At 35.1% G+C, this 15226-nt stretch overlaps 3 protein-coding genes across 4 annotated transcripts; 1 reads left to right on the forward strand and 2 right to left on the reverse strand.

Annotated features, from left to right (window-relative positions):
- The first annotated feature begins 2542 nt into the window (after positions 1 to 2542).
- Positions 2543 to 9310, forward strand: LOC141843207 (putative membrane protein At4g09580). Of its 2 annotated transcripts, none has more exons than XM_074731250.1 (4): positions 2543 to 2917; positions 6353 to 6623; positions 6768 to 6938; positions 9004 to 9310. In XM_074731250.1, exons 1-4 carry the CDS (start codon positions 2712 to 2714, stop codon positions 9133 to 9135), a joined length of 780 nt encoding a protein of 259 aa, XP_074587351.1. In that variant the 5' UTR covers positions 2543 to 2711; the 3' UTR covers positions 9136 to 9310. The 2 variants fall into 2 exon arrangements, with proteins under 2 accessions (XP_074587351.1, XP_074587350.1); XM_074731249.1 differs by having other exon boundaries at positions 2543 to 2971; positions 9004 to 9309.
- A 792-nt stretch (positions 9311 to 10102) lies between these two features.
- Positions 10103 to 13166, reverse strand: LOC141843173 (putative E3 ubiquitin-protein ligase SINA-like 6). The gene is given in 3 exon segments (XM_074731212.1): positions 10103 to 10934; positions 12847 to 12991; positions 12993 to 13166. Coding segments are annotated over 3 exon segments (969 nt in total). The 5' UTR covers positions 13139 to 13166; the 3' UTR covers positions 10103 to 10256.
- Positions 13167 to 14276: 1110 nt separating this feature from the next.
- On the reverse strand, positions 14277 to 15001 carry LOC141842727 (protein DETOXIFICATION 16; the record flags this gene model as incomplete). The annotated part of the gene is given in 3 exon segments (XM_074730749.1): positions 14277 to 14443; positions 14707 to 14793; positions 14883 to 15001. Coding segments are annotated over 3 exon segments (281 nt in total), but the record flags the coding sequence as incomplete, so codon positions are not given.
- Positions 15002 to 15226: the final 225 nt, after the last annotated feature.

Here is a 15226-nt window from a genome sequence, read left to right on the forward strand (position 1 = left end):
TTGGTTTACCTCTCCATAAGCTTATGCAAAGTCTCGAGACCGAGCTAAATCATAGACTAGTACTTGAACCAAAAGTCCGTAGGTAGTATATTCTTACTTAGCTAAACACATCATCTAGAATGATATTGCCTAAAAGCCCGAATCCAAGATTGTATTTCACTCACATAATCTCTCGCACTTTCATCCCTTTAGGTCTTCAATCACCACGATGGTCCTTGCTCTAGAGTTCATGTCATTCCTAACTGCCCTAGAGTCCGCTTCTTCACCATGTCTTCGGTCCATCGAATGCACCAAACTCTCCAAATCATATAATCCTTACGCCTCTAAGTTCACCTCAGACCAAGTCTCCATGTCATCAGTCATTCTCACTCAAAGCTCCTCGGTCTTTAGAGTGTCGTTTAAGCTCCTTTAAAGCTCTAAGCAAAAATCAATTTGACACCATCAAGTCAAGTAGCTTCATGAGCATTTTTGGACAATGGTGCATCGACAAGGTACTAGTGATTTTCAGACAATGATGCATTGGTAGGAAATTTTCGCAGGACTAGATCGATCATCTTTTCACACTGCTTAAATCTATTGCATCTCTTCACCCCTCCCATGTAGTGAGTAAAGCACTGGTGAGTGATGCTGTTTTTGAATCTCTTTGTAGCATTGTTGATGCTCTTCTCCACCTCGCCGACAGACATCTTCGACATCGGTGTCCAATCCGTAAACTTGACTAGCGGTCTGAATTCACTCTGTGATCGATTTTAGATATGATAATGAATCAGATTTGAATTGGATTTTATATCTTCTGGCCTTATCCTCATTTATTATATCCATTTCCATCTCATCGATTATTCAATTTTCATCTTCATCCTTATATTCATTAGAGGATTGGATATTTATTTTCGTACACATCCCCAACCAACACAATCGTGATGTTGAATTTCAAAAATCAATACCACTATGATATTGATATTTGAAATTCAACACCATATTCATCACCTAGAGTGTTGATATTTGAAAAACAACACTAAAATAATATTAAAATTTGAAAATCAATATCACAATGATGTTTAATTTCAAAAATTAAACATCACTTAATTGAGTATTGGAGTCAATCAGATTTTATTAAATCCATCTCAATATTTAAATTCAAAAATTTTCATATTCAATTTTTAATTATTTAATCAGATTTAAAAAATCCTTTCATATTTTTTCCCTCTCTCTCTCTCATCTCCAATTTTTATTCATATAATTTTCTTTAAGTTAGAAAAAAAGAGTTTTTTTTATTAATCATCAAAATAATATTTCATTTTATTTTTATATCCGAATTCGTCTCTCTTTCTTTATGACCAATTCAAATATTATAACCGCTATAAATTATATCATTACACATTATAATAATTATAATTTATAACTATTATATTATATGCATAAGTAATATTCTATTTAATTTAAATCTAAATATGAATTAAAATTACTAAAATATATAGCAATTATAGTTTATATAATTAATACCGATCCGCGATCACTAACATATTATATCAATTATAATTTATAATTATTATAATATATAATATAATAATTATAAATCTTACTTTTATAATATTATAATAGTTATGAATAATATGTGCTATAACATGTATATGTATAATTTTTTTTTTCATTTTTTCATTCAGACTTACGAAGATATTAGCTATAAAAAATAACTAGGAATAAAAAATTTTATATAAAAATTTTAAATCAACTTAATCAAAATTATTTTAACTACAACATTATAGTAGTCATTATATAACTGCTATACTATTATAAATATAATCGAAGGTGTTATCAAGGTATTATCCCGAATTTTGATTAGATTTTTCGTAAGGTGCAGGTCAATGTGTATCAGTTTGTAGATCTCAAGCCACGGTAGTATCTAAGTTGTCGGTGATTCTGTTCCTAAGATGAGATTGGTTTTGTGGTCTGTGGTGCTTTGTATGACCTGTAGATGGACATATAAGTGTTGTGATGTGGGGACATATGGGGCCATGGTGTCTTTGTGTTGATGGTGTCATGAGTTTGATGTAGTTTCTTGTGTGATGAGTCATATGTGTGTGTCTAACGGCTAGAGCTGTCTAGGCTATGATGCTGATCTTTTGATTGTACATTTAAGAGGTCTAACCTCTTTTTTATTTTATCTATATATGAACCAATTTTTTTTTAAAATAACTCTCATATTTTATATTTGTTATAATAAGTTTTAAATAATTTTGATTAAATTAAAATAATTTTAACAAAATTTAAAATTTTAAAACTAAATTAGTAATATGTATATATATAAATATAATATATTTGATTAAGTTTAATAAAAAATAATTTATTTTACCACTGCTATTTTAGTGTAAGAAATATTATAGATTAGATGCTATTTAATTTTTTTTAAAAAAAAAATCCTCATTTAGTGTAAGAAATAATTAGGGTGCTTTTCTTTTATTTAAAAAAATTGCCGATAAAAATATATAAACCAAAAAATCCCTCGCTTTCCTCGTCCCTTCCCAAAACCCAATCTACGACTTTGAATCTTCCTTCTTCGACCCTTTCCATTCCTCGATCGCTGGCGGAATCCTCCTCCTCCTCAATGGTGCGATCTTGCTCTCGCCTCCGTCCATGAAGCAGTCGCAGCTCTCGCAATCGATCCCTCGTCGCCCACTTGATTCTGCCGCCCGGTCCTGTCCCTCGTCTCCATGGCGCAGTTCAGGATAGCGGCCGGCCCTCGGGACGAGGAGAGCGCCGATGGAGGCGCAGAGGACGACTCGCCCGCGTCGAAGAGGCCTCCTAGGGGCGAGTCCACAATTTCCTTAACGAGGTGGGAAGCTGCTGCCGCGGCGACCGTGTTTTTGATCTTCTCTGTCGGGCTGTGCTGCATCTTCTTTACAATGCCCGAGGCCGAGTACGATAAGATCCTCAGACTTCCGAGGAACCTTTCGGATCTCCGTGTCCTCAAGTTAGCTCCTTTTTAATTCTCATGTTGTTTTGCATGAAATTGCTAATACGTAATGCGGTGGATTAGCCTCCTTTGTTTTTTCGTCCTTATATGCCCCCTTGATTGTAAGTGTTTTCAGGATTGATTGAATAGAGTTTTGTCTGATGAAACCAGAAAATTTCTTTATGGCTAGGAGTAGCAAACAAAATTCTGTTTCACGTATGAAGTTTCAAGCGACATGATGCCGAAAGCATGTTTAAATTTTAGAGCTGTATAATTTGTCAAAAACAGTGAAAAATTCAGGATAAAGAAGTCATGCTTGACAATCCAGACCAGAGGAGGAAGCTGTTAGCTCCTACTGGTTTTCCTTCCTGTCCCTTCCTTGTCATGTCCTCCTCTATCCTCGATCAAATTATGTTGCAGTAGTCAAGAGTGTTGCTTGCACATATGCTACTTGAATGCTTCGTATTCAATTTGGATGCTTCCTGACCTGTTTGGATATATATTTCAACTATCAGCGTATTTGATTAGTTGAGCAGTAGAGTTTTTTTCTTTATATATCGCGATGAACTGGGGTCTTAAATTCACTTTGGTGTCTCTTAATCTCCTTTTTCTCTGCACTTTAAATTGAAATTATGTATTCAATTATATATGATACACCATGTATGTTATAGGACACTCCTTATTTACACATTTTCTACGTAAGATGAGTGGAGCTTCTACCCTAAAACGTTCCAAGAGAAAGCATGTTAGCATTCTTCGTTATGCCACTCATAAAGGTTCATGCTTGACATATCACTCATCCTAGCATTCTTCGTTGTGTCACTCTCAACTCCGACTTCTTCCCCTTATATTCAACTTGGCATCGCCAGGTGGTTTTAATTTCTTCACCATGTAAAGTTTGACAACTTGTCTCCGTATGTGAGTGCTTTAACACCATTTGCATCTTCTTTGTGTGTTCTCTACATCCTATTGTAAATTTTGGCGTGCATATATTCACTTGGTCAAGCTACAAGGGGAGTCCTTGGGCATTTATTCATCATGCTATTTGTAGCACTTTTAGGTACCACTTTTGCTCATTTCTACTTATTTCTTAGTTCATGTGCATTCTGTGTTTGCTCCCTTATTTCCTCCTTTTACCCAAAGTTATTAAAATCGGATTCAACCACCATGCGACCTAGAAAACTATAACAGAGTACTTCTTTGGGCTGTGTTAGCTCATTGAACATTCATGCAAAATAATAGGTAAAAAAGAGGTCGGATTAAGCCTTATTTGTTAAAATGAGCCGGTTAGAAAGGTTTCTAGAGAATTGGGTCAATTACTCATAAACTTGAAATATCAAAAGATACCATTTATAATTTTAAATAATCAAACATGGGATAAGAAAATAATTAAATTCAATATTTTACCTACTCTAATAATAATACATAAAAAAATTAAAATCCTCTATTTATAATATAATTACAAGTTGATTATTCATTTTTTTTGTATCAATAATTGTTCAATATGTACTAGTAAATTAAATTTTTATATTTTATATTTGATCATTTACTAGTAATTTAAATCAATATAGAGCTCGTCAAGTTTTATTTTAGATTATTTTTATTGATGCACACAAATCAAATTGTAATGTAATAGCAAAGCATTTCATTGTGCTGTGGAATTTGTTTATCTGACATAATTCTGTAATTCTGTAATTTATAGCTTTTGAAGGAATCAACAAATTTGCAGTCTAACTAGTGGATCTATATCACTGTTCAATATTTGGATACATGCGATCTACCAATTGATCCACCATTCAACCACTAAACTAATGATTTGTAGCTTTATTGGTTTGATTTCATTTTGGATTTATATTGTGCTTTCAACATATTTTATTTTTTCATACATGTGTGTGTTGTATATGTGTCACTAAAGTCATTTGAATAGAGAAAATTCTACCTTTAGCCAAGCTAAAGGGTTTGTTGTGCTTTCCTTCTTTACTGAAGACCTAAAAACTAGAAAATGTTTTGTTCTTATTTTTTTACATCAAACTGTGCTTTTCTTCTTCAGTGAAAACATGAAAAGAGAAGTTGTTTGGTCCTTATTTTGTTTAGTAAAGGATCTGGCCATGTTGCCCATTTTTTCCTTAGGACTCTCGTGCTTTTTTTTCTTCTCAATCTATTATATGCTACTGGAATCACCATTTTGGAAGAGGCCTATTTAAGAGATTAGTTTTGAGATTTATCTGCATTTCCGTTTCATTTGGACTTTCTATCTTTATTCTCTCCATCTTTGTTGATACATTGATTTTATGTTGAAGACATAGTTGCTTGTGTGCTGATATTAACTTGAAGGGATTGTTGACGACGTGCTCCAGTAACTCAACTTTTATCTTGTCTATGTGCAAGTAGTGTGTTTCTCACTTGTTATTGCATCTAGTTTATATTCTATTATACGTAACAAGCTGGACATTAAGAGTATCTGTGTTCGAATTTGAGGGGGAGTGTCAAGAGTATTGAATTAATAATATTAATGGTGTAGTGGGTTTAGTTACATATTATTTGTTTGTGTGTTTTAGTTTTTAGGTTGAGTTGATAATAATTGTAATAAAGGTTTTAAAATAGTTGCAAGTGGTAGGTGGGCAACCCACTGCATAGGGCTTAGTCAATAAGTGGGTACCTAAGCAAGAACATATAGTTTCCCAGTATTAAAATAATATTAAATTCAAATTGTGCTAGATTGACACTATCATTCTGACCAGGGACTGAAACCTTGGTTATACATATCATATATTTTATTGATGGAATTAATCTTAAGTATTCCTTAGTATTCACTGCATGAGTGCCCACATTGATGTACTAAATCTTATAAACCCATAATAGTTGCATTTGCTTAAAACCTTGACACTTTTGATGCACTAATAAATCATAACCTAGACATTTGAGTAGTTAACATTTTATTGTGTATACATAAGGAATGAAATCAGTCACAAGTAAGAGTAATCATGACTCAACTCTATTATATTGTATAGATAATTTTTTGGTCCAAACAATATTATATGGAAAATTATGATGTCAAAAATTCAGTCAGTGTTGCTGTGAATGTATTTCATTGGAACTTGAAAGAGGTTTCTAGTAATTGATATCCTTGTGCTTTGAAGTAGCAGCAAAAATATCCCTGTGCTTGACATAATACTATCTTACATTGTCATCCTTTAATTGCAACTTTGGTTGTTCAGAATGGAAAAAAGATCAACATTCTATTTTTCTTCTTTTTATTATCTTCTTTATTTGTGTATGATGACATTTACGATAGCCTGGCTAAATACAATATTTGACAATAATATAACTTCATTCATCTCCCTAATTCATGCTCTTGGTTAACTTGGTTGGCATTACCATTTTCAATCACTATTGCAGAGAAAATCTGGCTGTATATGCGAGAGATTACCAAGCCAAATTTATATTTGGGTACTGTTCTGTCTACATCTTCATGCAAACATTCATGATACCTGGAACCATATTCTTGTCATTACTAGCTGGAGCACTTTTTGGTGTGGCAAAAGGTATTGTTCTGATTGTTTTCTCTGCAACATCCGGTGCTTCATCTTGCTATTTTCTTTCAAAGTTGGTTGGCCGGCCTTTGGTTAACTGGATGTGGCCAGATAAGTTGAAATTTTTCCAAACAGAGGTACTAACTGATTTCATTACTAAGACTTCTTTTTGATTTCTCATACACTTTGTGTTTATTTGTCACATCATTTTGAGACCATAACTACCTTCTAAATGAAATTCTGGTTAATTGATATACAATTATGTTTATTTCTGGATACAGATTGCAAAACACAGAGAAAAGCTACTAAATTACATGCTCTTTCTGAGGATAACTCCATCTTTGCCGAACACATTTATAAATCTGGCATCTCCGATTGTTGACATTCCTTTTCGTATTTTCTTTCTTGCAACATTAGTTGGTCTCGTTCCAGCATCTTATATAACTGCCAGAGTAAGTGCATTTATGATTTAAAAGAATTTACCCATTTTGAGTTCTCTTTTTGTTAGGTTCCACTTTCACCTGTCCTTTGTCTTTTCTGTATCTAGTTTAGTTTGAGTGATAAGTGGGCTTACAAATCTCCATGCTTAGAACCTTTAACTCGTCTCTTTATGCATTTTATCATTTTAGATGCATGGTATTTGTTGTTCGAACTTGAACTCAGTAATCTGTTATTATGAAGAATTTGATTTCTTCTGCACTGAAAGAAACAAAGAGCAAGGTCTAATATTCTGCTCATACCAGTTTTATCTCTGCCTGACTCTGTAAAATGGTATTGACTTGTATCGACAATATGCTATGGGTCTGCAAAGGTCAGATATGCTGACTATGTTTTAGGCTGGCTCACCTCTCCAACCTCTTCTCACTTGGTCTATTTTCTTAAAAAAAGAATATAATCAATTAAATTTTGTAATACCTGGAAACAAATTGTAGAGATCTTTTGTTACCTAACATAATACTTATGTATTATTGCATATTTGTATGTTGTAGTACTTTTTAGTAAAGCCAAAATGATGGTGAAATTTTTGGAGTTGGACCTAAATTAGATTTAATGAGTTTAATGACTTGAATTGGCTTCCGGAGGGTTTAAGATGAACTCTAGGGTTGGACATGGTTTTACTAATTAAGGTTGGTTTGGGGCTCAGATTTGGCCTAATTTAGGCATATAGTTTGGTGGAATCATTTAATTGAATTTGGCTGAATTATGGGACATATTAATTTTGGACTAGGTAGAAAGGAATGGAAGGAGGATGCGGTTGATCTATTTCTCCCTCTGTCTTCTTAGGGAGAGATCTAGGGAGAGAGAGAAATCACACGACATTGACCTGTCTTATTTGAAATTACTTTAGGCTCTTGGGTAATTCTTGAGAGAATTGATACAGAGTGCATTTATTAAGCAATTTTGCGGGGCACCTTTGGCTCATGTTAATTGAATTGTGACATATGGGTCCATATGCTACCAAGTATCTGACATAAGATAAGATTCACTTGCTGTCGGAAATCTATGTTGGCACTCGGGACTACAACTTTGGATGGCATATCCAGGCACAAAAACTACTATGTCATGTGCATTAGTTCTATGTTCACACGCTTGTACCTGTTGGGTGATATGGTTGATACATAAGTGGTTCCCATTGCTCATGCTAGACACACAAAAATACAGATCCTTGCACCATGTGCGATCCCATCAAATTGATATTTAACTTGATTGTGGCAGATCTGAAAGAAGTTTTCTGAAGATCAATCAGCATCTAATGCAAACGATACCTTCTTTTCTCTGGGTTGACTTGGAATACTAATGCAGGGAGTCTTTCTGGGCAAAAGTGCTTAGACCATTTCGATTATGTACCCTTTTAGTTGAAGTGCTTCTCATCCCTTTTTGAGTTTGACGTCTGCAATTAACTTGTCCAACACATTGGAGTACCTATCTGTTCATGTCTTTCTCAAACTTTCTTACTTCCTACATATTTACAAAATTTAAGTATGGACTTCAACCGTTCAGGATATTCAAAAGTCTTTGCTTGGGAATCACTTGTACATCAAAAAATATCCCATAGTTTGGAAGCTCCCACTAGACCTTGTTAAGATAACTTTCTTAAACATCATGTTGCAACTTTTCATAGGACAATGTTTTGAGATTTCTTAGGCTGGAACTTAGGTTCTTGGATCTAGCAATTTCTATAACATATGCAACTTTTCATTTTTTTAGAGTTTTTTTTCTTCTTGATATGAATTGTGATGTCGCATATTGCTTGCATCCATCATGTGCAAAACAGATTATCATGAGAAGAATTTGCACTATTCACATCCATCTATGCAACCAATAGTAACATTAAATTAAATTTCTAATTCTTGACAGACAATCTTCCCTCCCGCTCATGATAATTTTGAATTGATCATAGTTCACAAATTACTGAACACATCTTTTTTCACTTTTCGTCCTGCTAATGAATTCAATTCGAAGCAAGCTAAGTTTGACTCTAACTAAAGATCATATACATTCTTGTGATGTATACAGGCTGGCCTTGCTCTTGGCGACTTGAAGTCGATTAGAGATCTATACGACATGAAGACGCTCGTAGTACTCTTCCTGATTGGATTCGTCACCATATTTCCCACAATCCTAAAGAGAAAACGGATACACGAATAAGACTCCCAGGTCAAGTTTTTTTTTTTTTTGTGTGGGTGTTTTTCTAAGCAACTATTTTACCATGTCTTATTCGGAATGACCTTGGATTATGATCTCTTGTCATATCAGAAATTTGCTTTACTGATTTGTTTATTTTCTGGAATCAAGAGGAAGTAAATTGTAATGTCAAAATGAGATGTTTGTTTGTTTGTCTGCTCTCTCACCGAGCATACCCTCAAGTGAGAGTGTTAGGTGTATATCAGAGTACTGGATCACCCACATGTTGTTATGGTAGCGCGGTTGCCCACAGTCCAGAACCTGACCTCCCACATATTGTTGTGATAGCGCGTGGTGCGGTCAATGTTTATCATGTTGTCCACCGGTGAGGATTTTTAGTCCGTATGTTAGATAACGTATGCGACGATATATTTTAAAGAGACTATTAACCTATATATATATATGTGTGTGTGACCTTATTACACTCTGGTGATATTGGCTCCAGGGTTCATTTTTTTTGGTTGGGAGACTGCTGAAACAATGAAGGGAAAGAAAGGGGACCTTTTCCCTTTTTGCTGGTGGTCCGGTGAGCTCGATAAACTTCAACGAGCTCTGCCGGTGCTGCCACGAAGTAGGGGCAGCGAGGAAAAAGAAAAGCAATTGTTGATGTCCTTTTCTTAAATTGTCACCGAGTGAAGTACCTCCCGATGTGCGAAAATGACACCTTCGGGGTGTAATGGAGAGAGCATCCTAATGCGACAAATCTACTACTTAGCACCAATTCAACTACCTAAGAATAATATATAAATATTCGTCAAGCAAACACCTCACCAGGTGTTACAAAGTTCTAAAGATCAAAGAAACATGAAAAAAAAATAGGATCCGACCCATTTCATCATTGTCCACAAATTTAATCATGCCTGCAACAATTGCTTTAAGATTTGAGTTCGAAGATCACTGATCACATAAACAACCGAACAAGAACTGAACATTGAGTGAAGGCCATGCTTTCTTATTGCATTTGAGGTTTGTTTACAACACTGTCAACCCACATAAAACATTTGCTTCATGTACATATAAGATTACACTAACACTGGATAAGCAAGCAATTAGCTTATATAACTTACAACCTTCCATGTACTTAATTACTTCGCCGCAGTATTTTTTATCTTCCTTATACAAACATCCACAGTGATCATCCCCTTAGGGGTACATAAACAAGAGGGAACCATCAGAAAAACATTCCTCGGGTAAGACCCATCCCACTCGGTGATATCGGTAGTAGACGACTTAAATTTGAGGCAACTAGCACAGCCAGAATCATGCGTATCCACGGTAAGCTCATACGAGAATCCCAATTTGAGAGATTTAGGCCTGAAGCAAACCATAGAAAGCATGTTACCCAGACTCGTAGTATCGTCGTTGAGGAGAAGGAAAAGATGGCCATCCTCTCCATACAAAGCTCGAAATGGGTCGGTCTCACACAGCTCAATCTTGAAGACTTGGTCATATTGAAATCTCACATAAGGTGTATGTTCTTTAATAAAGTGAGCAGACAGCATTTCTCTTGACCCGCCGAAGTAACACTGGCCGACAGGGCAGAAACATGGAGCATAGCTGCAGGCTTCTTCATGAGCATATTTCTCTGCATAAGGCATGGTTTTGTTGCAGCCATATTTTCCGTAAGTACATGAGAATTTAATGGACTGTATCACCTTTTCGAGTATAAGACAACGACTGTAACGAATCGTGTGAGAACATATGTAGCATTTGTTTGAGAGCTTGGAGCAGCAAGAAGAACATGCAACATGCCCGTTTTGGCACTGAAAAAATCAATAGTTTAGGGTAACAAATACATTAAAAGAAAAAAAAAAACTAGATTAGGAACTACGAGATCAAATAGAGAAGATGACGAAGTAAGAAACAACAGTAGGATGTATAAAAGCTTGAATATAGAAACTAACAATTTGAATAGCTTTTTAATACTAGCATTTAAGAGAAAGAATCGATAACAAGCAAGCGATCAACTAAATAGGAATATGCATCAAAGTTCAATTGTGGCAACATATGCTGTTGTTGTTGGTTTAAATATGTCCTGGATAACAAGCTTGTTCAGATTACAATTTGCTCATTCGGATATAAGGAAAATTTTACGCGATTGCAGTAAAATCAAATTGCCTTCTGAATTTACGTCTTTAGAAATGAAACCACAGTTCATTACTATAGCAGAGAGGAGAGTACTAAACTTGATCAAATAAAAATGTTTCTCTTAGCAAAAGAATAAGATAAATTTGACAGTTAAAAGCTGAAAATAAAGCAAACTATATAAATGTGATTTCAATCCACAAGCTATTACCTTATAGAGCTTAAAGTTATGATAGAACCATGAATTTAATGCTAAAGTGGTAGAACACTCAAACCAAGGTTTTATCGTTGTTGAAAAGCAAAATGACTGCACATTAATCTTACATTAGGTCTTTGCTAGTTATGTTAAACGCGGAAGCATGAATACCAGCAGGGCCAAAATTTTGCCCTTTTGGTGCAGTTTAGGGTTTGGCCATCTATATCTTCTTCCTCTTAGTTATTTTTGCATCTGCAGTTCACCAATTTCAGTACACTATCTCTTTCTTCTTGATTCTACACCTTCTATAACGCTTATCAACCAACTATTAGTTCTAATTTCACTAGTCTCAAAATGATCCAACTCCAACCGGTAGTATTCATAGGATTGTAAATGAACCGGGCGCTTGTGAACAAGCTTGGTGTTCAATTCAAAAGCTTGTTTATGTTCGTTCAATTGTATAATATATATATAAAATAAACAAGCTTGAACACTAGTAAGCTTGGTTTGTTAATGTTCATGAGCGTCCGTGAACAAGTTCATGAACAATTTATGAATAAACTTATTTATTAACTTATATAAAATTTAATTGCCAATTTATGTCGAAAAATTCAAAACAATTTTATAGTTTTTTATGTTCTTTAATCTAGTATTTATAATATATTAAAAATAAAGAAATAGTATAAATTTCATGAATAAATAAAAATTTAATATAAATTATAAAGACAACAAGTGTTGTTAGGTGAGTTTGATAAAAAGCTTGAACAGTGTTCATGAACAAGCTTAATAAGATTCTTAATAAACATAGCTTGAACAAGCTCACTAAGTAAATAAATAAGTTTGAACACAACTAAGCTTGGCTTGGCTCATTTACATCTCTAAATATTCATCTCAACTTGCTTAACTTGGATTGCTCTCACCTCTTCTTTTTCAGCAAAAGGTGGAATCCGTCATCCAGCGCCCCTACACGGTCGGCCCCACGATCATCTGTGAAGACGTAAATCGAGAAATTGCAGTTGATCACGACGGAGGAGGGCATTGTCTCAACGTCGCCGAGATTAGACCCTTGCCCACTTCAGCAACTCTGTTTCGTCGTAACTAACTCAACTATGCCACTAAATATATTCTTTTGCTAATTGGGGAACATTACTACCAAAGTTGGTTTGAAATGATAAGGAAAATGCATCTAACTGGTATTCTGTTGACCTACAAATCAAAAACATGAAGCAATGCTCAAATTTTTCCGCAGATAATGAGAAGGAAACTATATCATCAAAATTCAAGCCCTCGATCTCCCTTTCGATTGCAGACCTAATTTAAGAAATCAAGGAAACTCACCCTCGTCCCCTCCGCAGAGGTCATCGAAACCAACACAAAACTTGTGAAAGCCAAACCTGGAAAATCGGAGGCTGCAAGGGTTCGAAGCAGATGGAGCAATCAAGAACATCTGGATCGATCCGAACGCAGACGCCGACATCTCCAGAAGACTCCCCTCTTTCATGGCATATGGCCTCCTCCTCAGCTCCCTCCCGTCCTATCCTCGTCGATGCCCGTCCTCTCTTGATCGTCTCCTTCCCCCAATTCACTGTCCGCTCCCCTCTTACTGCAGGCCTCTTCTTCGCCTCTTCCTACCCTGCTCCTCTTCCTTCTCTCGGCGTTGCCCTCCTCCAACGAGAATCTCGCCATGGTCTCCTCGCCTTTCCTTCTCTCTAGGGCAACATTTTCCCAAATTACATTTCGTACGGAAGTAAATAATAAGTCGGCAAAATTCCAGGGGTAAGTCCGAAAATTTGTAAATTTTCAAACATCAGGTACGTTAATGAAAATATTTAACACTTAATGGGATAAGAAGTCATTTCTATTTATTTAATATTAAAAGTATATAAAATAAATAAACTTAAATACTAATGAATTTGTTTGTTAGTTTTTGAATGATTCATTAAACTATTAATTACAAATTTGTTACTCCACTTGTATTCTAATTATTGTATTTTAATATAGTAATCTATAAATTTACAAAGTTTATGAATAATTATTCGTCTGACATTCTTTTTTGCTCACCTACCTACCTACCTCACCTAGATCATCGAGCTACTTAAATTTTTTTTTTCAAACACATCAATTTAGGTTTAGGGTTTAGAAGATCGTGATTATGTAAGTTACCAAATTGAAAATATAATTGAAGTTAATTTTAATTAAATTTGCGCCCCATAATTCACAATCCAACAATGTGCAATCCCTCCGACATGGCCGTCAGAGTCGCACGAGCCTTTCAGAGTTGTCGCCTGATCAGGCAACCCTTTTGGCGTTGTCGTCGGAGTCGCATGATCTTTCGACATTGCCAAAGGGATCGCACGACCTTTCCAGCATTGCCGGAGGAGTCATGCAACTCTTCCGCCCTGACTAGAGGGGTCGCATGCGACCCTTCCGGCGCTACCATCGAGTGTTGATCCATGTCGGTGCCGATGTTGGTCCCATATCAAAATGGTAAAAATCCTAAATATCGAATGGAACGACTTGATATTTTAATCCTTGATCGGAACGACTTGATATTTTAATCCTTGATCGGAACAACCATATAGGATATGTTCTCACTTGTGTATATAAGGTGGAAATGGGAATAAAGACCATCCATGAACGAGAAACACAATATGATAAGCTGAAATTTACCCTAAGAGATGATCCGAAGAAGGGCAGTAGAATTGAAGCGAAAGACTAGTGATATTCACACAACAACAGCTAAATTTCCAATGTTCTTGTGTATTTCAAACTTTAGCAATGGCATTCGAGAGTTTTGCCAAATTCATATTACCCTCCTAAAATACTATATTTCTATTCAGTCTCAATATCAAAGTCATTAATCGTTATCGACTCGAAAACTATATGGTTTTAATAGTCCAGATATGGAATAGAAACTCAATTCAGAAAACTAAGAGTTTCAAGGTCCAGGGGCACAGCGGCAGTGTAAAGTCTTTCCCTTGCCTTTTTGGCCTGCAAAGAATGCATCAAATTAGGAAGAAAGATCAAATGGAAGCAATTAATCAAGTTTAGATAATTTTGACTAAATTAGTAAAAACTATTTCACGTATAACATATTTGATCAAATTAAAGCAATTTTCAATAGTTGCTACGACAACACTGGAATAAGAGTACAAATTAAAGTAATTTAATGAATGACTTTTGTCTATGAGATTGAGAAATTGTATAGAAAAACAAATATGATCCTAGAGTTTCAGCTAGGGGGAAAAGCATACTTCATGGTCCCAATTGGTGCGCATGATTGCAGCAACTAGAACTGATATTTGAACAAGCATTGCACAGATGATTCCCATCCAAAGTCCCTGAAGTAATTACGCATGACGATATCGATATGGAAGGGAAAAAACTTTCAGACTCCTACTAAACAAAAATTAGTCAGTGAGTAGACAACCTTGCCACCAATATGCAAGAAGAAAGCAAAGATGACTGCTGAAGGAATGCCAACAACATAATATGCCCCAAGATTGACATAAGAACAAAATTTCTGCCAACCACATCCTCTAGCAGCACCTGTGATTTTCATTAAAGCGAAAAAAATAATGTTGCTACTTAAATAGCTGATCATGTACCAAATTATTAGGGTTGTAAATGAATAAAATGATGTTCGACTTGGAAAAAAATTGTTTATGTTCATCAATACATACAAAGTCAATTAAATGAATAAGCTTAAACAACTCGTTAAATCAAATGAACAAACTTGAACACATTTGTGTTCAGATCGTGAACCATATTCAT

The sequence above is a fragment of the Curcuma longa genome, chromosome 12, assembly GCF_044706935.1.
Source record: "Curcuma longa cultivar G26 ecotype Majalengka, Jawa Barat chromosome 12, ITB_CL_G26_1.1, whole genome shotgun sequence".
Taxonomy (NCBI): domain Eukaryota; kingdom Viridiplantae; phylum Streptophyta; class Magnoliopsida; order Zingiberales; family Zingiberaceae; genus Curcuma; species Curcuma longa.